Below are 26,008 nucleotides of genomic sequence, written 5' to 3' on the forward strand. Positions count from 1 at the left end.
AATTTGAAGGTAGGTCAATTGAGATTACTCAGCCTGAGAAACAGGAAAAAGAATAAGGAAATAAAATTTAACAAAGGTTCAAGACCTGTAGAACATCAGGATCGGCATAGGCATAATAGGAATTGTGGAAAGGAGAAAGAGAACAAAAGAATGTTTGAAAAAAATGATGGGGCCAGCATTGTGGCACAGGTGGTAAAAGCCACCACTTGTGACACAGGAATGACATAACTGCACAGATTTGTGTCATGGCTGCTCCACTTCCTAGCCAGCTCCCTACTAATGCCCCTGGAAAAGCAGAAGATGGTTGCTGTTTGGGTCTCTGCCAAGCACCTGGGAGAACAGGATGGCACCTCTGGCTTCTGCCTGGCTCATCGCTGGCCCCTGCAGCCATCTGGGAAATGAACCAACAGATAGAACATATTTCTCTCTCCCTCCCTCCCTCCCTCTCCCCCTCCCCCTCTCCTCACTCCCTCCTTCCTTCTCCTCTCCTTTCCTCCCCCTCTCTTCCTCTTCCCCCCTCTGTCTCTCTCTACCCCTCTCCCTCCTATGTAACTCTGACTTTCAAAATAAATAAATCCTAAAAATTACTGAAAGTTCCCAAATTTGGTGAAAATTATTTATATATTCAAGATGCCCACAAACTCTGAAAAATTAAACAAAGATTCACAAGTGGTTCTATAATAAACTTCCAAGTGACAAAGACAGAATCCTGATCGCACCAAGAGTTGGTTCATAATATACAAAGGTATTCTCAGTGTGATGAGCTGATCTGTAATTGGAAACCATGGAGCCCAGAAGGTAGTGGGGTAACAGATTTCAAGTTCTGAAAGAAATATTTTCAAATAAGAATCCTGTAACCAGCAAAACTATCCTTCAGAAATAAAAGTGAAATAGAGGAGTGAAGAAATTGTCAGTAGCACATCTGCTCTACCAAAGACACTAAAGGAATTCTGTCAAACTTAAAGAGAACTAGGCTGGAACTCAAATTCCCACAAATAAGGAGAATCAATAAATTTAATTACATAGATAAATATAAAAGATACATTTTTTTTTAATTTTTTTTTTTTTTTTTATTTTTGACAGGCAGAGTGGACAGTGAGAGAGAGACAGAGAGAAAGGTCTTCCTTTTTGCCGTTGGTTCACCCTCCAATGGCCGCCGCGGTAGGTGCGCTGCGGATGGCGCACCGCGCTGATCCGATGGCAGGAGCCAGGTGCTTCTCCTGGTCTCCCATGGGGTGCAGGACCCAAGCACTTGGGCCATCCTCCACTGCACTCCCTGGCCACAGCAGAGAGCTGGCCTGGAAGAGGGGCAACTGGGACAGAATCGGTGCCCCGACCGGGACTAGAACCCGGTGTGCCGGCGCCACAAGACGGAGGATTAGCCTAGTGAGCCGCGGCGCCGGCCCAAAAGATACATTTTATAACTCTTCTATTCTCTTACCAGACTATAAATATACCATGCATGCCTACATGCATAAAACAATAATTACAATTCTATGTTGATAGGTATATAAAGGTGTGATTTGTGTGAGAGTAGTAGTAGAAATTGGGGGAGATTACCACATGGGAGTAGAGTTTTTTTAATAAATTGAAATTAAATTGGTATTAATCTAATTATATTTTTGTAAATTTAATGTGTTAATTGTAAACTCCAGGCAATTAAGTAAATAACTTTAAAAATAGTTTAAAAATAAGAAATTTAAAATAACACACTAAGAAATATCTATTTACCACAAAAGAAAATAGTTATCATGGAATATAAAAACCAAAAAAAGGACAAAATATATTTACAAAGCAAATTGCAAAATGGCAAATCCTACCTTCAGAGGTAGACATGTGACCTAGCAGCTAAGATGCCACTTAGGATGTCCACTTACCATATCAGAAACCTGAATTTTTTTTTTAAAGTTTTATTTATTTGTAAGAGTTACACAGAGAAGGAGAGTCAGCGAGAGAGAGAGAGAGAGGTCTTCCATCTGCTGGTTCACTTCTTAGATGGCTGCAATGGCTGGAGCTGCACCTATCCAAATGCAAGAGCCAGGAGCTTCCTCTGGAACTCACAGGCAGGTGCAGGAGCCCAAGGAGTTGGGCCATCTTCTGCTTTCCCAGGCCATAGCAGAGAGTTGAATTGGAAGTGGAGCAGTTGGGACTTGAACCAGTGACCATAAAGGATGCTGGTACTGCAGGCAGTGGCTTTACCCACTACGCCACAGGACCAGCCCCAGACACCTGGATTTAATACCTGGCTCATGATTCCAGCCTCCCTTTAATGCAGACTCTGAGGCAGTGGTGATGGCTCAGTCTGGTTTGAATTCTCTGCAGCCAGCCTGGGACCTATGCAAGCATGAAGGGAGTGAGCCCACAGATAGGAGTCCTTGCTCGCTCTCTCTCTGCTACTCAAATAAAAATGAAATAAATTGAAATAATTTTAAGTATTTAAAAAAATACTACCTTATCAGTAATTTTATTAAATGTATACCTTACACACTTAAAAAAGGCAAATATTTGTAGATTGGACTAAAAAAGAAAATGATTCCACTCTATGCTGTCTAAAAGACATTTCAGGTTCAAAGTAAAAAGACTGATCAAAGTAAAACATGACATATGTCATGTAAATAAAAATTGAGAGAGCTGGAGTGACAATGCTAATAGCTGAAAAATAGACTTTAAGAAAAGGTAATAAAAGAGAAATGAAAATACATTTTTTATAATAAAGTACCCATTCATCAAGAAGATTTATTTTCATACCTGCCAACAAGGCTACAAAATACATGAAATGAAAGTGAAAAAAAATTGAAGAAATAGACACTTCAATAGTAATAGCTGAAGACATAATACTAAATGTCAAAGCTGATAGTATGCTGGAGAGAAAATCAACAAGGAAATAGAAGACTTGAACAAATCTATAAGAAACTAAATCTTACATCAAGGTAGAACATAAGAATAGCAGAATATAAATTCTTCTCAAGTACACACAGAACATTGTCCAGCATAGATTACATAGATCATAAAAATAAAAATTCAATGTGTAATACATTATTGCAGACCCTAGTCACTCCACTTTGCGTGGAACACCAGAACCTGTTGTCTCCATCAAGCTGAGTTTTTGACCCCATTATCTCTTCTCAGCCTCTACTAATCACTATTTTAAGTTCATATTGCTTTGTAAACTGCCGCATATATGAAATAATATGTGATATTTGTCTTTATGTTGGGCTTGTATAATTTAACATAATCAACTTGAGTTTCATCCATTTTGCTGCAAGGGTCAGTTTCCATTTTTAAAAAAATAGATTAATGTATTCTATCATGTATATTTACCAAATTTACTTTATACACTCATGCATTAATGGATGCCTAAAATTAATCTTTTCAACAAATGATAGGAAGATAATTGGATATTGCAAAAGAGTGATATTGGAACTCTACATCATATACAAAAATTAAAAAGGGATTAAAGACCTAGTTTTAAGAGCTAAAAGTATAATATATGGAATAAAAAGTAGATTTAAATCTTGTTGATCTTAAATAACTCAGTTCTGAGATGTGACACTAAAATACATACAAGAAAAGAAAAAGTAAACTGGGTTTCATCAAAATTGAAGCTTTTGTACTTTAACACCATAAAGGAGTGAAGTCAACCATATAATTGATAAAATTATTTGCAAATCATGTATCTGATAAAGGACTAGTATTTAGAATGAATAAAAATTCTTGTAGCTCAGCAATAACCAAATAACCTGATTTTAAAATGGGAAAAATATGAATAGACTTTTCTCCAAAGAAGATACATGAATAACAAATAGTCATATGTAAATATGCTCAACACTAGTCATTAGAGAAATGCAAATGAAAACAATAGTGAGATACCATTTTACCCCTACTACAACGGCTATAATCAATAAAATGTACCATGTAAATACATTAAGGATGTAGAGAAATTAGAAGCTTCAAATATTGCTGGTGGAAAGTTGAAAGTTATGCAACACATTGGGGCCAGTGCTATGGCTCAGCGGGTTAAAGCCCTGACCTGAAGTGCCAGCATCCCTTATGGGCGCCGGTTCTAGTCCTGGCTGCTCCTCTTCCCATCCAGCTCTCTGCTATGGCCTGGGAAAGCAGTGGAAGATGGCCCAAGTCCTTAGGCCCCTGCACCACCCATGTGGGAGACCAAGAAGAAGCTCCTGGCTTTGGAATGGCACAGCTCTGGCCATTGCAGCCTTCTGAGGAGTGAACCAGCAGATGGAAGACCTCTCTCTCTAACTCTCTGTAACTATTTCAAATAAATAAAATAAATATTTTTTTTAAAAAGTTATGCAGCACTTTAGGTAACAGTTTTACATTTCTTCAAAAGTTTAAACCTAGTTTTAATCTAGCAATTCTAGATCTATCATACAATAGATCAAGTGTATACTCGAGAATTGAAAACACATTATCACACAAAATTCTGCTATATTCTACAATTTGCATGAATCTTGGAACCATTACAAAAAATGAAAAAGATATACACCAAAGGCTACATATTTTGTAATTCTATTAATGTGATGTGTTCAGAGTTGGTAAATCCATGAAGATAAAAAGTAGATTAGTGATAGCCAAGAAGTTGGAGGAGAGACGAAAATGGGGAGTGGCCTGATCATGGGTGTGTGTTTATTTATTTATTTTTTGAGTGATTTAAAAAATTACAGAATTAGGTAGTGTTTATAGTTGCTCACATTTGTGAATATACCAAAACCATTCATTGTACTGTTTTAAAATGTAAATTTCTTGATACAAGAATTATGTCTCAATGATCTTGTTAAAGTAGGCATCATTGCTGTGTTTGAATTATCAGTGCTCTTTCTCCATGTTTCTCACTTCTCCATAATGTAGTGGTCTCAGGGTAGTGACACATTATACATGGTGACTGGTTTACAAGTAAAAGAAAGCAAGAAGCTACTAGCTTCAGGGAGCCTTGATTTTAGAAACTCTAGAACACCATTTCTGACACATTCTATTGGTCAAAGGCAGTCGGAGTTATCACAGAGCCAAGGCAGGTGAAAGCATAGACTCCATCTCCTGATGAAAGAAGTGGCAAAGTCTCTTTGCAAAAGTCATGTGGGATGTAGATTTTTTTTTCAAAAATACTACAAAAGGTGGCAGCAGTGTCCTGTGTTCATCAGATCTTATGCTTCTAAGAAGTACATGCCATAGGGCCAGCACCGTGGCTCAATAGGCTAATCCTCCGCCTTGTGGCACCGGCACACCAGGTTCTAGTCCCGGTTGGGGCGCCGGATTCTATCCCGGTTGCCCCTCTTCCAGGCCAGCTCTCTGCTGTGGCCAGGGAGTGCAGTGGAGGATGGCTCAAGTGCCTGGGCCCTGCACCCCATGGGAGACCAGGAGAAGCACCTGGTTCCTGGCTTTGGATCAGCGTGGTGCGCCGGCCGCAGCACAGCAGCCATTGGAGGGTGAACCAACGGCAAAAGGAAGACCTTTCTCTCTGTCTGTCTCTCTTACTGTCCACTCTGCCTGTCAAAAAAAAAAAAAAAAAGTACATGCCATAATCACTCTCTCATAGCCTTGGTTTACTAAAACTGAAAGACACATCAGAAGGTTATCTCTGTTGGAAAAGAGTTATGCAGTGTATAACTAACTTTATGTTGAGACCTTGGATGGTGGGTAAGATTGAATTTATGGGTGGAGTTGGATTAAAGAGCAGTTGAGAGGAGAAAACAGTATCAACAAGAGCAAAGAGGAAGAGAAGTGTACAGAGCACAGGAGGAATTAAAATAAGTTTTGTTGTTTTGATACTATATATTTAATATTTGTTAGGAAAGACGTGGAACTAAAGCCAACCAGGGAGTACAAGGTTTGAATTGTCTATCTTGAATGTCAGATGTGTTGTCAGTTTATCATTACTATAATGAAATGATTCAGGCAGATTAAGTAAAGGGGTTCATTTAGCACACATTTTTGGAGGCTGCAGGTCCAGATTGGGAAGCCCTCATTGATCTGGCATTTACTGAATGCATAATGGTGACTGTATTATGGTGGACACATGTTTGGGAATCAGGTACATTGTCAGACAAGAAACCAAAGGACCATTTAAGGTGAATGCACTCAGTGATCCAAGGACCTTTCACTAGGCCCTGTCTTTTATAGAGATCCATTCGATCTTCTGACATTGCCACACTAAAGACTAAACTTTTAACATGTGAACTCATATGGACACATTCAACTTATATCCAATCCACAACACCAGGATGAGGAGGTGAACAGTAGGAACCACTGGTGCAAAGAGTTTGTGTCATAAGAACTTTGGTTGAAAGCTTGCATCCAGCAGCTGACATTTGGCACAGGGGCTATGATGCCATGTGGGATGCCCACATCCCATATGTGCCTGGTTAAGTCTCAGCAACAGTTCTTATTCTGGTTTCTTGCTAATGCACACCCTGGGAGGAAGCAATGATGGCTCAAGTAGTTTGATCCCTCCCACTCTTATGGGAGACCTGAATTGAGTTCCAAGCTCCTGCCTTCAGCATGGCCCAACCATGACTATTGCAAGCATTTGGGGACTGAAATTGAACATGGAAGCTCACTCGTTCGCTCTCTGCCTTTCAGATAAAGAAAGGAAAATACTTAACAGTAGTTTAGAATGGAGTTGAGAGAGTAGAGGTGAGAGAGTGAGTGGAAATGTGAATGCAGCTTTTCTGGTGAGAATTAAAGGTAGGCAGAGCTAAAATAGTAGTTATGGGAGAACCTAAGAGATATGCTGTATAGGACAAGAATATAAAAACAAAATTTATATATTTTGATAAATGATTAAATGTGAGATCCTGAGTGAATGAAACAGTCAAGAATGACTTCAGGGTTAGTGAGTGGGGAAAATGGTGTTACTAGCAGATATTGGGGAAAATGGAGGAGAAAATGCTGAGGGCTCTTTCATCATATGTATCTGAGGTGTTTAGAGTACATTCCGTGTAAGAAGTGCTAGTGCATCATGACTCTGTATTTAAATGTGGGTCTGGGGTTTGATGCATGTGCTATACCTGGAGCTAGCGACTTGGGTATCCATCTGCTAGTTCACTCACCAAATAGCCATAACAGCTGGGGCTGGGAAAGGCCAAATTCAGGAGCTTGAAACTATCCAGGGCTCCCATGCAGGAGAGTTGGGCAAGGACTTGGCAGGCACATGAGCAGGGAGTTGGATTGGAAGTACAACAGCCAGGACTCAAATTGGCACCCATGTAGGATGCTGGCATCATAGGCGGTGGCTTAATTCACTGTGCCACAGTGCTATCCCCAAGGACCAATGACTTTGAAGTGAGTCCCCCCCCCCCCTCCAGGATCACCACCCCTTTTTGTGTGGCTGCTCTCCTTTTCTCTGACTGGTGCAGGATTCTGTAACATCTATCTTTTCTACTATTATGGTATTTTTAAATCAACCCCATGCCTAACACTAGGGTTTTCCATTCACAAGCTTGAATTCTAATTTGTCATGCTCAAAATTTCCCTACTCCCTTCCAATTTAAATCAATTCTTTATATTTCTCATGAATGTTTTCCCTTAAAATCAATTTTAAGAAAAAAATAGGGCAAGGTCCTTAATTTTTTCTATCTTTGTGAACCTCAGTGTGCTGTCCACATGGCGGATATTCAGATGTTTGTGTAAATCCAGTCTGGTCAGCAAGTGTTTGGCTTGCATTGTATTGATCTGGAGAGAGTTTATGGAAAATTTCAACTAATTGCCAAAATTTAAACACTGAACTTTTGTGATAAAAATCTGGGGTTTTGTCTTCTCTTGAGAGCTAGGATGATCTGACAATGCAGAATCACATTTACATATGGTGACAGTTGGCTGAAACTAAACAGCCCATATATGGGCTGGATTCTTGGCTTCTCACAGTCCACACGTGTGTCCTCTACATAATGACAAAATGTCAGTTGATATTATTAACTCTTACTCTTTTTATTTTATTTATGAAAGAATTAAAAAGAAAATAAATTTTCCAACACACAATTATCCAATATTGAAAAAAAAACCAGTGCTATATTGAGAGAACCATGTATTTTTTTAATTTATTTTTTATTTTTTTAAGATTTACTTTTTTATTTGGAAGAGGGAGGGAGGCAGAGGGAGAGGGAGAGATTTTTGCATTCACTGGTTCACTCCCCAACTGGCAGCAATGGCTGGGGCTGGACTAGGCTGAAGCCAGGAGCTTTTTCTGGGTCTCTCATGTGGGTACAGGGGCCCAGACACTTAGGCCATCTTCCACTGCTTTTCCAGGTGCATGCAGAGAGCTGGGTAGGAAATAGAGCAGCTGGGACTTAAACCAGTGGTGTATGGGATGCCCATATTGGAGGTTGTGGCTTTACCTGCTATACCACAATACCACCCTCATGAGTTTTTAAAAATGCTTATATTGATTCTCAGGGCATTTATTAATATTCATTAGATACCTATATTGTGCACTCACTGTTCCTAGAAACTGGGAACAAAAAGGTAAGCAGGTTAGGCAAAGGAGCTCAGAGTGCTTTCACTCCTGACTTTCACTCTTGGGTTTTCTGAATGAAGGAGAGATGTCAGCATTGTTAAAACCTAGAGAAGGAGTGAGGAGGATGAGAGTTGGGTACAGCCCAGTTGAACCTGGGAATTTTGTGATTGGGATTTCTTTAAGGAAAGTTAAGGCGTGAATAGATATTGATGATGTCACTATTCAGAGAATTCATTTAAAATACTTGGTAGGTGTAACAAGCTTAAGGGAAGTTTCACCTGTTTTATAGCAAAGAAATGTGTGTGTGTGTATGTGTGTGTGTAAACTAACATAGAGGTATCATTGTAAATATTGAAGATTTAGAAGGAGGCTTAACTAAAATGGGAACATCACTATAGAATGAGGTATGAAACAACAAAGGAGGATTACAATACATTCTGGAAGACAGAAAGCAGCTGGGAAAATGCTATCTGACTTAACAGATAAGAAAAGGACACTAGCTAAGTGTGTCAGCGCGTGGAAGGGGAGCAGTTAACCTGACGAAACCCCTGAGATACTCGTTATTTTCAGGAACAAGCAGGGTCTGCAGAAGCCAGTGGTGGAGGGGTGTGTGCGTAGACCCCAGGTTACCATTTCCATTATCCCTTCTCATCTAACCAGACAGGAGGTGGAGGAATGTCTAATGAAATGGAGACAAAGTGTTGCTAGACTGGGAGCAAGTGGAGTAGCAAGGGCAGTAATGAGGTGTGGCACTAAAAAAAAAGGCTAAAGTAGCAAACTACAAGATTCCCATATATTGCTCTACTTCCAGAATACTGGCAGCCAACTGAATATCATTTACCAATCAAAACAGGAAGATTCTTTGGCTAAACTGAGTATCTCTAGAGAATGAATCACCCTGTATTAACATCTGAAAGGCCCTTAGTGACACCCAGCAGCTGATCATGCTCCAAGTGAGGCTTGCTCATTGGCATACTACCACAGTGTACGTAATTGGCAATCCCAGTTACAGTGTTTCATTCTTTTTTTTTAAACTTTTATTTAATGAATATAAATTTCCAGTGTACAGCTTATGGATTACAATGGCTTCCCCCTCCCATAACTTCCCTCCCACCCGCAACCCTCCCCTCTCCTGCTCCCTCTCCCCTTCCATTTGCATCAAGATTCATTTTCAATTCTCTTTATATACAGAAGATCAATTTAGTGTAAAGGTTTCAACAGTTTGCACCCACATAGACACACAAAGTGAAACATACTGTTTGAGTACTACTTATAGCATCAAATCAAAATGTACAGCACATTAAGGACAGAGATCCCACATGAGGAGCAAGTGCACAGTGGCTCCTGTTGTTGACCCAACAAATTGACACTCTAGTTTATGGCGCCAGTAACCACCCTAGGCTGTCGTCATGAGTTGCCAAGGCTATGGAAGCCTTCCAAGTTTGCTGACTCTGATCATATTTAGACAAGGTCATAAAAGACAGGGTGAGGATAGTAACCAATGATCCTAAGAGTGGCCTTAACCAGGTTTGAACAATTATACAGCATTAAGTGGGGAAGAGGACCATCAGTACACACAGGTTGGGAGTAGAGCCATTGGTGGTAGAGTAGAGGTTATGATTACAAAGGAATGAGGCCCAAGTGTGCTAGACAGGGTCTAGAACAAAGGACAGAGTCATTCTTAGAGGAGCTAAGAAAGGTGCTGTCTAAGCTACAATTAAGTTTTCTGATTGAGAGGCAAATAGAACCTGATAGAAGGGGCCTGATAATAATCTTTTGGGCTTTAGGCCTTGTAAATTCAGAGGCCCAGACCTATCTATCTCTTCCCATGGGGTATATCCTAAGGGAGGTGTGAACCTCCTAGGGGAAGGCACTCTGTTGACTTTCATTACTTGGCTGGCCTGGGAGGAGAGCTGGCCAGGTAAAGGCAGGGGGCATCTCTAACAAGAAATTGACAGTTCTGCCTGCAATGTTGCTGACCCTACTTGACCATCCCCTCAGCTGCAGTGGTCACTTTGGAAGTTGGGCTGAGTGAAGGGCTTTTCAGCTTAGAGCCAATAAGATCTGTGGCTCTGACCTGGGCATCCTTCGACTCCAGGGCAGGTCCATTTCCAGTGATCCAACTCTTGGCAGAGCTGCCAGGGCTCTTCACAGGCTGACTTCTGCTGAAGCCCAGGCTTACTACTTTGAAAGCCACTGCAGTGGACTGGCCTGTTGGGTCTCCTTGAGGGCAGATCACTGTACAGATCAGCCATTAATAGGCCTGCCAGCATTGCTTATGATGCCTAGCTTTCTTTTCCTCCTGGTTTGTGTTAAAGCAGACCAGAGGATGCAAGTCAAGGGAGTGCCCGTGTCCCATCTCTAATCTTCGGTGGCCCGAACTACAAGTCTATAGTCACAGGCATGTTCTGTAGTAGTTTTTCTAAGGTAGACAATGCCCATGAGGAAAATTATATTCTCACTTAAAAACTTTCTTTCCCTTTGGTCTGAAAGGGAGGTTTTTTCTACTTACTGTATACTTGGCTGATGGCGAAGTGAATCTAGCTATGAGATTATTATTTAAGTTCTTATTTTGGCTATGCTATTACAGAAAAATGTTAGCCATCTCTTTTATAAGGTCTAAAGATTAAACTGTGCGTCCTACAGATTCCTTCATAATAGAATTAGTTTCCTACCTTGAAGAGAACAGAGAAATGAAAGAACAAGTTGAGCTTAGAATAGAGAGATGAAGGAGCAAGTCCTAGATCGCTTGCTGACAATAGCAATATCACATGAATACTTAGCAAACAGTTTCAACCATTAGATAGCAACTTAAGAAAACATTTACCAGAAGGTCCAATGCCTTCTATAAATTTTAAGAATCATGTATTTGAAGACACCTCTTAAATATCTAACATGGTGTAGTTTGTTTAACCAGTAAACTTAAGCACAACCATATAAAATGTTTTTAGTTTCTTTCTACCAACAAGTCTAAAACATATGATACACAGATTCAGGTCACACAAATTAAAATGTATCTTTGATTGATTTTAGCAGCTTAAATTTATGAACAATCTTATCCACAAGCCATTTAAAATAAAACTCTTAATAAAATTTCCCCATGTGGACATACAATATGTAGTGTTTCATTCTTAACCATGGATTACCAAAAGTTACTAGAAATTAGAATACAGCTTCCAATATGGAAGAGGCTGAATTTTCAAATAGGAAAGGCTAACTTGGATGGAGTAGAAGTATTTGAATATGCAGAGAAAAGGATTAAAAAATATTTAAGATTTATTGTATTTAAAAGGCAGAGTTATGGGGTGAGGGAGAGAAACAGAGAGAGCGAGAGAGAGATCTTCCATCTCACTCCAATGGCAGAGGCTGGGCCAGGCAGAAACCATAACTCTGTCCAGATCTCTCACATGGATGCAGGGGCTCAAGCACCTGGGCCGCCATCTACTGCTCTCCCAGACATATTATATTAGCTGGGAGCTGGAATGAAAGTGAAGCATCCATGACTCAAACTGGAGCCCATATGGTATGGCAGTGTCACAGGTGGCAGCCTAACCTGTTGTGCCATAAAGCTGGTTCCAAAAAACATTAATTAAAACCAGCTGATTGTTAAAATCAAAGATTAAGTTACTGCATTCAGGATATTTTGAAAGAAATACCCACAGGTGATGTCAGAAATAAAAATACAAAACAAAATTTGATGTGAGACACAGGACTAGGAAATAAATCAAGGAGAAATCTCCCAAAGTAGAAGGAGATGGAAATATATAAAAATATATTTATGTGTGTTTTCTGCATAATCAAGTAAATAAGAATTTTAGTCAAGCACTGGTTTGTGTGTGTGTGTGTGTGTGTTTCCCTGCCATATCTGAGTTTGTCTCTAACACAAAGGATAAAAACTAAATTTCAGTTTTCTTGTTGACAGTTTGATTGTTGGTTTCAGTAGTTGGTTGTCAATTTCAGTATATCTGAGTGCCATATTTGAAGTTAATAGTTACCATCTCAATGTACTGAATTTTAATCTGTGAATAGAAACTTCTTACTAAGTTTAAACATAAAAGCATTTTTACCTGTTATCCATCATTTTTTAAAAGCAAGATTATTACCTTGCATAGTTTTCCCGTACAGTGTGAGTAATGTTAAAAGTCAGCTTAGAGGAAGATATTTCTCTTTGTTTTTCAATGAATGTTGAATTAGAGAGATGTCTTGTGACATTTCCCCCTGAGTTTCTTCATGGTCCAATAAAGCCAGAAATTTGAACTAAGATTGAGGTAGAAAGATATTTTTACTGTGGATTTTCTCTGCTACCTAGAAATAATTTTTAAAAATTTTCTGAATGAAATACCCTCTTTTGCAACAAAATGAATGCTACTGGAAACCATTACACTTATTGAAATAAACCAGTCCCCAATGCAAATCAAAATGAATTAAGAATAAAAGGGATCACGTAAACAAGACAAATGTCTGCTAATACTAACTGATAGAATTAAAAAGGGAGAGAACGATCCAACATGGGAAGCGGGATACACAGCAGACTCATAGAATAGCAGATGTCCTAAACAGCACTCTGGCCTCAGAATCAGCCCTTAAGGCATTCGGATCTGGCTGAAGAGCCCATGAGAGTATTTTAGGCATGGAAAGCCAAGACACTCTGGCAAAAAAAAAAAAAATCTCTGTGAGTGAGATTCCAGTGGAAAAACGGGCCATCAAAGGAGGTATGGACTGGCGACATGACTCACTTGGCTAATTCTCCACCTGCAGCACCAGCACCCCGGGTTCTAGTCCGGGTCAGGGCATCAGATTCTGTCCTAGTTGCTCCTCTTCCAGTCCAGCTCTCTGCTGTGACCCGGGAAGGCAAAGGAGGATGGCCCAAGTACTTAGGCCCTGCACCCTCATGGGAGATCAGGAGGAAGCACCTGGCTCCTGGCTTTGGATCGGTGCAGCAGGCCAGCCATAGTGGCCATTTATGAGGTGAACTAACGGAAGGAAGATCTTTCTCTCTGTCTCTCTCACTGTCTAATGCTGCCTGACCAAAAAAAAAAAAAAAAAAAAAAAAGAGGAGGTACCTTTCTCTGAGGGAGGAGAGAACTTCCACTTTGACTATGACCTTGTCAAAATAAGATCAGAGTTGGCGAACTCAAAAGGCTTCCATAGCCTTGGCAACTCATGACAAGAGCCTTGGGTGATTACTAATGCTATAAACAAGAGTGTCAATTGTTAAGTCAACAACAGGAGTCACTGTGCACTTACTGCTCATGTAGGATCTATGTTCTTAGTATGTTGTACTATGTGAATTAATGGTATAGCTAATACTCAAACAGTATTTTTCATTTTGTGTTTCTGTGTGGGTGCAAACTGTTGAAATTTTTACTTAATATATACTAAATTTATCTTCTGTATATAAAGATAATTAAAAATGAATCTTGATGAAGAATGGGATGGGAGAGGAAGTGGGAGATGGGATGGTTGCAGATGGGAGGGAGGTTATGGGGGGAAAAAGCCACTGTAATCCAAAAGCTGTTCTTTGGAAATTTATATTTATTAAATAAAAGTTAAAAAAAGAAGCCACTCCCCAAAAGATAAATATTTGTATGGTAATTAATAGAGTACAAAAATGTAACCTATATGAACAAAATTGATATTGAGATTTGATTCTTGTTTAGAACCCTTGCCCTCCACTGTTGAGGGAGTTCTTTTTTCTATTTGTTGAATTCTTTACTTAATGAAGGGTTAAGCTTATGATTATAAAATAACTGGAAGTATGTTATTGTAAAAATTGAAAGAATAAGGATGGAAGAGGGAGAATGGGAGCATGGGATGGAGGATGGGATGGGAAGTATCATTATGCTCCTAAATCTGTATATATGAAATGCATGAAATTTATTCACCTTATATAAATAAAATTAATTTTTTCTGTAATGAAAAATAAGCTACTAGTTCCTTGCTATATTTAGTATCAGTCTTTTTTTATTTATTTGACAGGTAGAGTTATAGACAGAGAGAGAGAGTAGTATCAGTCTTAAATTGGTACTAGGTAATCAGTATTGGGAACCAATCTGCAAGAGTTTAATAAAACATCTTTGGAAAGTACATATTTACCTTTTGTCAGTGTTCTTTGAAATTCGACACACTTCTATCAACAAAATCAAGAGCACTACTTATTTCCTTTGAAAATCTCTACTACTGTCAGACTGCAGTGAATTCTGAGATTTTCCCCTGTTGGAATATCTTATTTAATAAGGGATATCACAACATAGCACTGCGGCCTAAAAACTCAGTTTTACATTCCCTAAGGTTTAGAAATACCAAAGCAGCGATTAAAAAAAAAAAAAAAAAAAAGAGTGAGGGCATTGCCTAGCAGGTAAGGTTCAGATTAAGAAGCCCCTGTCTCACATTGGAGTACCTGGGTCTCATGCCCGACTCTGATACCTGCTCTAGCGCCTGATTCCAACTTCTTGCTCATGAAAACTCTGGGGGGCAGCAGGAATGGCTCCAGTAATTGGGAACCTCCCGTCATGTTTGATTGAGCTCCTGGCTGCTGTTTCCAGCCTTGGTCAAGTCCAGCTGTTATGGGCATTTGGGAATTGAACCAACAGATGGGAGCTCTGTTTTTAACTATCTGTCTCTCTTCCCCTCTAATTAAGTAAATTATTTAAAAATTAAAAAGAATGAGAATGAAAATTACATAGGTAATATCACTATTATTATCTATTACATAGATAGCATGGCTGCTTCCACATTTCCGTTAGGTTACTACAACTGTACATTTATCAAGAGCAACATTGAGATACTGTACTATATAGAACTTCATACCTATGTTTTCTTTCCTTGCCATCTTCAGTTTCCCACAAAAGCCCTTTGTTTTCCTCCCACAGTACAATATTTCCCACAGGCCTTCCTGAGGAGTTCTCTGTAGCAGCCACATTTCGTGTACGCAGAAGCACCAAAAAGGAGCGTTGGTTTCTATGGCAGGTTTTAAACCAGCACAATATGCCACAGGTAAGGAATCACAAGAGTTGTGTGATTTGGTCAGGTGAGTCTTAGAACAGTTATCTCAAATTTGGAAGCAGAGCTAGCATCCAGATATTCTTTTAGAGGCGTCCTCTATAGGGAAATGCAAGAATCATCATTGTTAGGAAGGTTGTGCTGAGGCTGTAATATGAGAAGCTGGTTGGCAAGACTTGGTTAGTGTTTTTTACTTCCAGATTTCATCTAATTATGCTTGCACTGATTTTCCTTCACAACAGCTTCATTAATTAGCTCACCAAATAACTTCTTAACCCATTATTTAAAAGATTTATTTATTTGAAAGGCAGTTAGAGAGAGACAGACAGATAGATACAGACACTGAGACTCTTCCATTTGCCTGTTTACTCCCCAAATGGAGCAACATCCAGGGCTGACCAAGCTGAATCCAGGAGCTAGCAATGCCGTTCAGGTCTCATGTGGATGACAGGGGAACCCAAGCACTTTTTCCCATCTTCCACTGCCTTCCCAGCCACATTAGCAGAAAGCTGGATTGGAAACACAAGCAGTTGGGACTTGAACTGGCATCCAGTATGGGATGCCAATATTACAGGTGGTGGCTTAACCCATTGTGTCACAACTCTGGCCCCAAGTAATGACTTCTTTACCTCCCACCATGTCTGTTGTTATATATTATTTTTAACATGGTTCGTTGCTTCATTTAACAATCCTTGGTGAATTGAGATTTAAATATTTGTCCCATCAATAAAAAATTATGGTAGATTATATTTTAGGTGTGGAAAGGGTAAAGATTTATAAAGCAGAATTCTTACTTCTTATTAACATATGTCTAAAGAGAATAACATCTATGATAACAATGTAATACAACACAATTATACAGTGGAATAAGTGCAATAGTAGAGACAAACTTGGCATCGAGTAGGGCCTATAAGGACATGAAGAGAATAAGAACCCAAGAAAGTCTGTAGAAGAAATAACCTTTGGGCTAGAAAGGGGGGTGCAGGCACTCAAAATTACTTAATGGAGCCATACATTTGTGTTTATATGTATTTCCATTGAGATGTTTTGAATTTCCCCTGGTCTTTTAACCTATTAACATAGTTGCAATGTTATGATGGGAAGATGAATTAAATGGAAAAAGTATGTCCTCTATAAAGGAATTTCTCTGCACCAAGCAAATCTTCAAAGGTTAACAAAGTTGATCTCAGTTTCTATGCTAAGGAAAATTATATTACTCTTAAATGAATAACCTTGAATTGCTCACATAGAATATAAAGAGTATATATAAATTACATGAAACATCCATAAAATTTAAAATTATAAATTTGTATCATATCTACAAATATAATTATAGAATTTTAATACAATTGCAAAATTAAATATATACAACACATGTATTCTTAGATCTCTCAAGAATTTTTATTCACCAAAATACTCAATATCTAAGCAATTTTTGTAGCTGGTTGTTTGCTGTTCTTTTTTGTTAACAAACCTGTTGTACTCAAGTGCTTAAAATACTTTGCTGAGTACCTCCATTTTACTAACATGTATTTTGAGCTTTCCATTGTGTTTTAATAATTTCAAACGTCGCTTTTTAACACATAATTTTTAATTTTGCAGATTTCTATCATAGTTGATGGTGGAAAGAAGGTGGTGGAATTTATGTTCCAAGCTACCGAGGGAGATATGTTGAACTACATTTTTAAAAACCGAGAACTGCGTTCTTTGTTTGATCGTCAGTGGCATAAACTTGGCATCAGTGTACAACCCAGGGTCATTTCGCTCTACATGGATTGTAATTTAATTGTGAGCCGGCAGACTGATGAAAAGGACACCATGGATCTTCAGGGAAGGACAGTCATTGCTGCGCGAGCGTCAGATGGCAAGCCTGTGGACGTAAGTTGTGTTGTTGGTTGTAAAACAGAATAGTAGCATTCTATGTTACACAAAACATCGTATTAAAAACCTCTTTAATTACTAGGAAATAGGTTCCCTTCTCTCACTGTTTAATTTGCTGTCAGATGCATGAAGGGTAGCTATGTATTTCTGACAGTATTTTCACATTTATTATCTTCTTTCTATTTTCGCCTATTTTCTCGAGCCTGTGAATTTAAAAGAACTGGGTCATGCCTTAAAAATAATATTAGGTAAGGCAAATTTTAGTAAGAATTCGAAATACAATATAAAATGTAAGCTGGATCTAAGCTCATATGTTTTGAATAGAGAGGACTGGGAAAAGATGAACTTTAAATTAAATGGTTCCAGATTATCTAGTGTTTTCATTCAAGAACAATAAGCTATTTATTCATCCTCACAATAGTAATTGCTTTGCATTGTGGACTACTCTTCATAAGCTTATAATGACTTTCCAAGGTTCTATAGGAGGAAAATACAATCACTAAATATCAGTAGGTCATGTGGATGAGAGAAATTGGCTAGCACATCCCTTTCAAATGAAAATATTCTTTAAAATTACATTTGAAATAAGATGATATAGATTTTCCTAGAGAACAAGGCCTTTAATCTTAAAGTGAAAGATGTATATTAATTTGATATCTGTACATTTTCTTGTGAATAGAGTGATGGAAAAAGCCACAAAAATAATCAATACAGATCCCCCATAGAATATAATGATCTGAACACACAAAGCAATAAATAGCTTAATTTTCTATCAGAAGTACAACTTTTGATATATACAAATACACATTTAGCCAGTTTATTTCTAAATGCCCCTATGGACAGGTATAGGTAAAATAATATTATTTTAAAATCAGTGAGAATTTCATAACTAGGGCTCAGTGATGACCAGCAAACTATACCAGAGTAGCAGCAGTCCACCCATCCTGGTGACATCCCATCATGGACAGCAGGCTGCTTGGGAGTCACACAGAATGAGGTTTTAAATCCTAGCCAAGCTGCTTAATTGTTGTCATCTGTTCATTTATTCTGTTAACTATTAATTTATCTGAACCTCAGTATTCTCAATGATAGAATATGTGTATAATACCTTATAATGTGGTCAGTTCTCTGAAGAATTATTTATCTATTCAGGATAAGACACATAGTATTCAAATCTGATATAAGAAGGTGCAAACAAAACTAAACTACCAAACTTCCTTTCAGAGATCTCGAAGGCTAGTAGAAGGATTAAAATCTGTAGCAGTACATGTGGCTACTGATGATAACAATAGTAATCACAAAAACAACAGTATGAGAACTTGCAGAAGGTGTACCCAAGGGCAAAAGGAGCAAGTGAGGACCAGTACCTAGAACATCAGGGATGTGACTTGTAGCAGTAGGTGGATCATAGGAAGTCATTCAGAGAATTCTAATGCTAGAAGTGAGGGAGTGGTGTTAGGACCTGCCTTAAGTACAAGAGCTTGAAATTCGAATCTATTCTCACAGGACTAGTAAGATCATAGTGGGCTCTGGATCCAGAGGAACTAGAAGAATGTAAGAGCACAGTGAGATAAGCTCTCAGGGTGAGGGGCAGCTGCAACAGAAGAATGGGTTGCAAGACTAGAATCCAGTCTTGTTGCTCAGCCTCTGAAGGTTGGGTGATCTATGTCCTTTTTCTCATTGACTATTTAACCAAGGAAAGATCTGATCCAGAATGTACAAATGAAGAATATCAGGTGTGTCCTTGTTAAAAGGACACAGTATGAAAGTTATAGTACAATGTTATAGTGGTTTCATCATTTAAGGCAAATTCTGATTCATTTGAGGATAAAATTGAAGGCATGTCATAATGCAGCTTTTAAAGGACACAGTCACTGTTACACAAACAAAAGATATCATTTTAAATAATTCTTGGTCCTACTAAAATTTCAAGTGAACTGAATTCTCATCATCTCCCTTTAAGCTCTGCGATCCATGAGATCAGCTGTCATGTGAGAGTGTTTTAGTTTTTCAGTCTGCATGCTATTGAAAACACATTCTAATGATTGGCTTTTGTGTGAGAGAAAGGCGATAAGGGATATGAAGGAACTTTTTAAAAAATAAGCCTTCAGGTTGACAAGCATCAATATAGATTTAGCCCTAACTGGATTTTCTAAAGCATTGTCATTCTAAATTCTAAATTAACTAATGAATAAAGAAAACATGGTTGAATTAGGCTGATTATAGTTTCAATATCATGGGCACCTAATTTCTAATCCTTTGAATAATTGAAAATCTGTTTTTAGTAAAGTAATGTAATTCACATGCAGGTGGTGATACACAATAAGACTTCAATATTTAATTGTTATTTTGATAGCAATGGTAAGTTTTAGTTAAGAATAGTATTAATTGGTGTCTCCATGCTTCTACATAATTGGTTTATTACTGCCAGTGTTCCGTTAGACTATGTGAGATACGATATTTAAACTTTAAGGATGGCCATTGTGATACAGTGGATTAAGGCAAACTTTATAAATAGGAATGGGCATATAAGTACAGCCTGTTAGACTGCTGCTTGGGAGGCCTGCATCTCATGTTGGAATACCTGGTTCAAGTACCAGCTGTGTTACGCTTCTGATCCAGGTGTTGCTAATGCATACCCTGGTAGGCAGCAGATGATATAGCTCAAGTACTTTAGGTTCCTGCTACCCTCATAGGAAACCCAGATGGATTTCCTGGCTTCTGGCTTTGGCTTGGCCTAGCCCTGGCTGTGGCAGGCATTTAGGAAGTGAACGTATGAATGGAAGCTAGCGGGCAAGCTTATGTGTGCATTCTCTCCTCTCTCTGCCTTTCAAATAAATAAACGTTTTAAAAAGAATAATAATTTTAAAAAACTGTATAAGTAAGAGTTAACCTAAAAAGCCTTTCAAGATGTTACAGAAAAGAAATAATTAAAATTCACTGAGTCAGGGAATTTTGCATTGCTGCAAATCTTGGGTTGCTTATGAATCCATAAGATGTCTGAAGTTCTTTTTAAAAAAAGTATTTCATTAGAGATTGAGAGAACATGAACCAGACAAGAGCTTGTTCCCATCCACTGACTCACTCCCCAAATGCCCATAATGGCTGGAACTAGATCAGAAACATATTACAGATCTCCCACATGGGCAGCAGGACCCCAGTTATGTGAACATCATGGCTGCCTCCCGGAGTCTCCTTTATGGGGAAGTTGGAATCGAGAGCCAGAGTTAGGAATCAAATCCAGGCACCGCACTCAGTGTGGGATGTGAGCATTTTAATTGCTAGGCTAATCTGCTCCTGGAGTTGGCAGATGCTTTCCATGAGTTAAATTAATTTTGTTCGTTTTTTGCTTTTTGGTATTGGGGTAGAGAGTCACAGTTAAACATAAATGTCTGTTTTCTATATACTCCTTGACTTTAAAGTCATGTAAACTCTAATTCTCTTATATTGAGAGACAGCAAAAGATGTATTAAGAGTTGGAAGGAGGGAGAGAGAGGGAAAGAGAAACACAGAAGCACAGAAAGGAGTTGGAGGAGGAAGGTGGAGAGGATTGTTTTCTGACTTCTAGTTTATGTCAAATAATCATATAAGGAATTATTAAATTATTAAATTTGCAACTACAAACTAATTTCAAAGCTCCCATCAATAGCTACTAATATAAAGTGTTATTCAATACAACATATTAAACAATATCAGTGCTTAAGGAATTCAGTCTTCCTGAGCATCTATCAGGTTGACATATTTTCAATAATTTGCACTGTTTACTTAGGTGGTGATTCTTCCATTTAAAGGCACAATTATACGCCCCTTTATTTTCCTTAATTTCATATTCAAATGTCAAAAAACCCCAGCAAACTGTTTAGCAAATATAAGGAAATCTGTTTTTCTTTAAAGATTGTGGATTCTTGTTCAGGTTTATATCAGTATATAGATAATCCGTAGGTTTTAGACAGAATTCATGAAATAGATTACCTTTATTTTTCTTACTGTGAATTGTTTATCAATTTCAGTGCCTCATATAGGAAGGAGGTCTGGAATGGCAGATAACAAACACCTTCTCCATCATGATCTTGAACCACTGACTTTTTCTCCAGAATTTTATACTTGGAAATGTTGTTATTGTGTGAACATCATTGTAGTGTATAATAATACCTCTCATTAATTAAATACTTTTTATATTCTTAAACAATTAGCCAAGATTTACAATAATTTTATTACATGATTTTCTTTGTCTAGATCTTTTGCTATATGTGACTGTCTCTTTCTAAAACTGGTCCAAAAAGTAGTGAATCCTAAATTGAACAAAAAACATTGAAGATACCTACTAGCTGTTTTTACTAGCTTTCTTTTTCTTTCCAGCTAAATTATCAGAGTTCTTAACTGTCTTAATATGTTTCTCAAAAAAAAAAAAAAAAAACTACTATGTGGAGGCAAACTGTTGAGATCTTTACTTAATATATACTAAACTGATCTTCTGTATATAAAGAGAATTGAAAATGAATCTTGATGTGAATGGAAGGGGTGAGGGAGCGGGACAGGGGAGGGTTGCGGGTGGGAGGGAAGTTTGGAGGGGGGGGAGCCATTGTAATCCATAAGCTGTACTTTGGAAGTTTATATTCATTAAATAAAAGTTAAAAAAAACCTGATGATACTTCTTTTTACTAATTTTTTGATAGATTGAACTTCACCAACTTAAAATCTACTGTAATGCAAACTTCATAGCTCAAGAATCATGCTGTGAAATATCAGATACCAAGGTAAGCTAATTCTCTTGGGATGTGACCATGCACAATGCCAGTTACCTTTGGCTACATGAACTGTGGAGTCCAAAGGCACTGGCTGTTCATTTCAAGGAAAGAAGCCTCCTTATGCTCTCCCATAGTGTCTTTTCACAGTTTAAATCCCACCATCGCTCTCTGAATTTCAGGCCTGACGTGTCCTCACTTTGGCCTCTATATACCTAAAAGAGCATTTATGCCTTTCTGTCTAAACTGTGTTCTGACGGTGGCATCATCACGTAGCAGTTACGTGAGCTTTCATCAATGATCATACCGGATACCATTCATCTGCTTTTTCTAGCCTGTCATCCATCCTGGCTAGTTTTCCTTTGTGGTCGATTTTTTCATTCTCATCTTCCATTGTTATGTTATTACAAAGTGCACTACCTTTTCCCTGTAACTGCCAAAGTCCACTTTTACCTCATACTTGGGCTTTTCCATGTCAACTGCTTTCCTCATATCTAGTCCTTTATCTTTGTAACATCAGCGGTAAACATCTGTGAAACATGGCTTAATCTGTTCATTCACTTTTTTTTCCACAACAAACATCTATCACTCAAAAACACTGCTCCTTAAGATGTTGCACTAGGCTAATCCTCCGCCTTCGGCGCCAGCACACCGGGTTCTAGTCCCGGTCGGGGCACCGATCCTGTCCCGGTTGCCCCTCTTCCAGGCCAGCTCTCTGCTGTGACCCGGGAGTGCAGTGGATGATGGCCCAAGTCCTTGGGCCCTGCACCCACATGGGAGACCAGGAGGAAGCACCTGGCTCCCAGCTTCGGTTCAGCGCAGTATGCTGGCCGCAGCGGCCATTGGAGGGTGAACCAACGGCAAAGGAAGACCTTTCTCTCTCTCTCTCTCTCTCTCTCTCTCTCTCTCTCTCTCACCACTCTGCCTGTCAAAAAAAAAAAATGTTGCACTACAAATATGAATAAAGCTCCTTCCCTGCTCCCTACTGATCTCTTCTCAAAGTTCAAGTGACTCCATGGTGATGACAAAATGTAAATGCAGCTCCTTAATCACTCCTACAGATTCTGAACCTAACTATGTTTTCTTTTACCAGTCTCCCATTCCAAGAAATTGCTGAGTGTGATACTTTGTATCTCTCTCATTTTCATGGTCATGTGTGCCATTTTATGTGATTAGATGTGACTGAATGTATCTTTAATTTAGACTCGCTAAGAGTCATACTTCTTTGTTTTGTTTTTGTGCCTTGCATTTTGTTCATGACTATAGCATTGTTTGTTGATTTCTTGACTTATCAACTACTAAAGGAGGTAGATGGGACACACAGGTTTTTGAAAGTGATTAATTCTAAAAACAAACCTGATAGGAGGAATAAGTTCTGGTATTCTGTGGTATAACAAGGTGAATATAATTTAACTGTAATGCAATATATGTCTCAGTATAGCTAAAAGAGAAGACTTTGGGGTGACCACAAAGACATGATATATTTTTACGGTAATAGATATGCTAATTAACCTGAATTGATTATTACCCAGTATTTAGGTGAATTAAAACATCAACACTGTACATCACAAATACATACAAATATTATGTGTTAATAAAAAATGTAGTTAACTTCCCAAAATAAAATAAATGCAATCAACTTTATAAAATAATTTACAATTATAAAAGGTGAAAAAGTGATTCTTTGGGTCTTAGATTTTTCCAGAAATCCCATAATTGCCATAGAAAATTATGGGAAAAGTTTTTTAAGAACTTGTGATTAAAATATTTTTAGGGGCCGGCGCTATGTTGTAGCGGGTAAAGCTGCTGCCTGCAGTGTCAGCATCCATTGTGGATGCCTAGTCAAGTCCAAGCTATTCAACTTTCGATCCAGCTCCCTGCTGGTGTGCCTGGGAGGGCATTGGAGGATGGCCAAAGTTCTTGAGGCCCTGCACCACCTGGAAGACCAGGAGAAAGCTCCTGCCTTCAGCCTGGCCCATCTCCAACCACTGTAGCCATTTGGGGAGTGAACTAGTGGGTGAAGGATCTCTCTCTCTCTCTCTGCCTCTCCCTTTATCTCTGGAACTTTGTCTTTCAATTAAAGTAAAAATACATCTTTTAAAAAATATTTTTAATTTCTGTAGTATACTTTGGATGGTGAAACAAGAAATGTGACCAAGTGTCTGAAAGTTTAGCTTTGTCTTTCAAATGTTATAGGTTCGTTCACTTATGTAACTTGGCTTTCTAATGCATTTCTGCAACCTAGCTTATGGCTGTCATTCCAAGTAAAGTGAAAGGCATCCAAATAACTTTCTATAAATATCTAAAAAGATAATTTAGAGTGCCAGTCTACAGACTTGAAATACCTATACTTCCTGGAGCCACACATTGAAATCATGAAGATACTAATTTCTAAAACATTTTAAAATTATGCTCTTTAATGTAAAATCCCTTAAAATAGTAATTTTCTTTGATCAAAAAGTAATGATGATATTCTGATATATCTAAGTGGTATATCCAGACCAACAATTGCTTCCTTGTGTCATTATGATATGGACATTTCCTTCAACCTGAATTATGAAAAAATTATTTGTTACCGATGAATTATATGTAGCAGTTTATTATTACACGTAGTGACAAATCATACACTTAAGAACAAAACTTATAAAAAATCACATTTTAAAAGCATGATTTGGCACTTAGTTTTAAAATAAGGGAGGAATTTATTTCCAACTATGGAAAAATAGAAGTCTGTATGTTTCCCTGCTGGTAACTATTGTTGGAAGATGGGGTAGAGATCACCATTCAGTTTATAATTAACTTAAAGTTAAAACATGCTGCATATTACCAATAGGAATAAACAATTTGGAAGACAAATAATTTTATAGAAGTCATCTAAATTTATCTTCTATTCTTATATTCTACTCTTTGCAAAATGTCTTTCACTCAGAAAATATTAATGTATGTGTTATAAAATATAATTTTTCCTGAAATTTTAAATCATACATGTTTCTTGGGTGTTAATATTTGAGGCATTTCAAAGGTGACTTATTTAAGTGGCTCTGTAAACACGACTCTCTACTCCAGTTAGAGCTATTAGAGCTTCAGTTTCTGAAGCAGTCGAGGTTCATGATTACAGACATAGAGAGAATGGCAAACAAATAGGAAGCAAGAAACTCACATTTGTTGAAAATAAATTATATATGAAATTAAAATTTTTAGGGCTAACTAACTGAATATGTGCCAAATTAAAAGTTTGCGTGCTTTCTTTGGAGAGTTTGACCAATTTTATAGCAAATCCTGAGACATTCTTTTAAAGCCTAAGTCTCTAATTTAATTGCTTGTTTATGCAGAGCAAAACCGTGAATTCTAAGAGGGCCTTGGTTATCTGACTAGGGACCCAGGGGGCAATAACTGCCTGGAAAATCAAGTCATGCAAGATGAATGTACTGTTTTAGTGATGATCTTCTTTCTTTTGGATATGATTTTTGGATTTTTAGACTTGGAAACATTGAGATAACTAAATAATCATTAAATCTGGAGAAAATGGATATGAAAGAACTAATGGTGAGGATAGGAAGCTAATTTGTTTTATTTCTTGGTGCTGGTTTTATTGTAGTTTGCCTTGATATCATGCAGGATTAGAATACTACTTATTTTCAAAATAATTTTTGCACCAAATTATGCATTTTTATTATAGAAAACTTGGAAAATGTAGCCAAATTAAAAAAAGGAAATAAATAAAAACCATGCTCCCAAACAGAGCATAACCATTGGCAATATTTTAGTTTTGTGCCCTAAAAATACTTTTGCCTGCATACACAATTTATTATATACAAAATGACATGAACTCTTCCCTTAATATTTTCCCCCTCTCTGAAACTGCAAATGTAGACTCCTGAAACATGTGAGGCCCTGGGTATGTGTGCTG

The 26,008-nt window shown here is 38.0% G+C and overlaps 1 protein-coding gene across 1 annotated transcript in view; it reads left to right on the forward strand.

Annotated features, from left to right (window-relative positions):
• COL19A1 (collagen type XIX alpha 1 chain) overlaps positions 1–26,008 on the forward strand; it is a 415,287-nt gene that overhangs the window by 38,531 nt on the left and 350,748 nt on the right. Inside the window, exons 4-6 of the mRNA XM_062187570.1 lie at positions 15,343–15,466; positions 17,075–17,350; positions 22,030–22,110. Of these exons, the coding sequence (XP_062043554.1) occupies positions 15,343–15,466; positions 17,075–17,350; positions 22,030–22,110 (481 nt within the window). The remainder of the gene's footprint in view (positions 1–15,342; positions 15,467–17,074; positions 17,351–22,029; positions 22,111–26,008) is intronic.

This window comes from Lepus europaeus, chromosome 3 (genome assembly GCF_033115175.1).
Source record: "Lepus europaeus isolate LE1 chromosome 3, mLepTim1.pri, whole genome shotgun sequence".
Taxonomy (NCBI): Eukaryota; Metazoa; Chordata; class Mammalia; order Lagomorpha; family Leporidae; genus Lepus; species Lepus europaeus.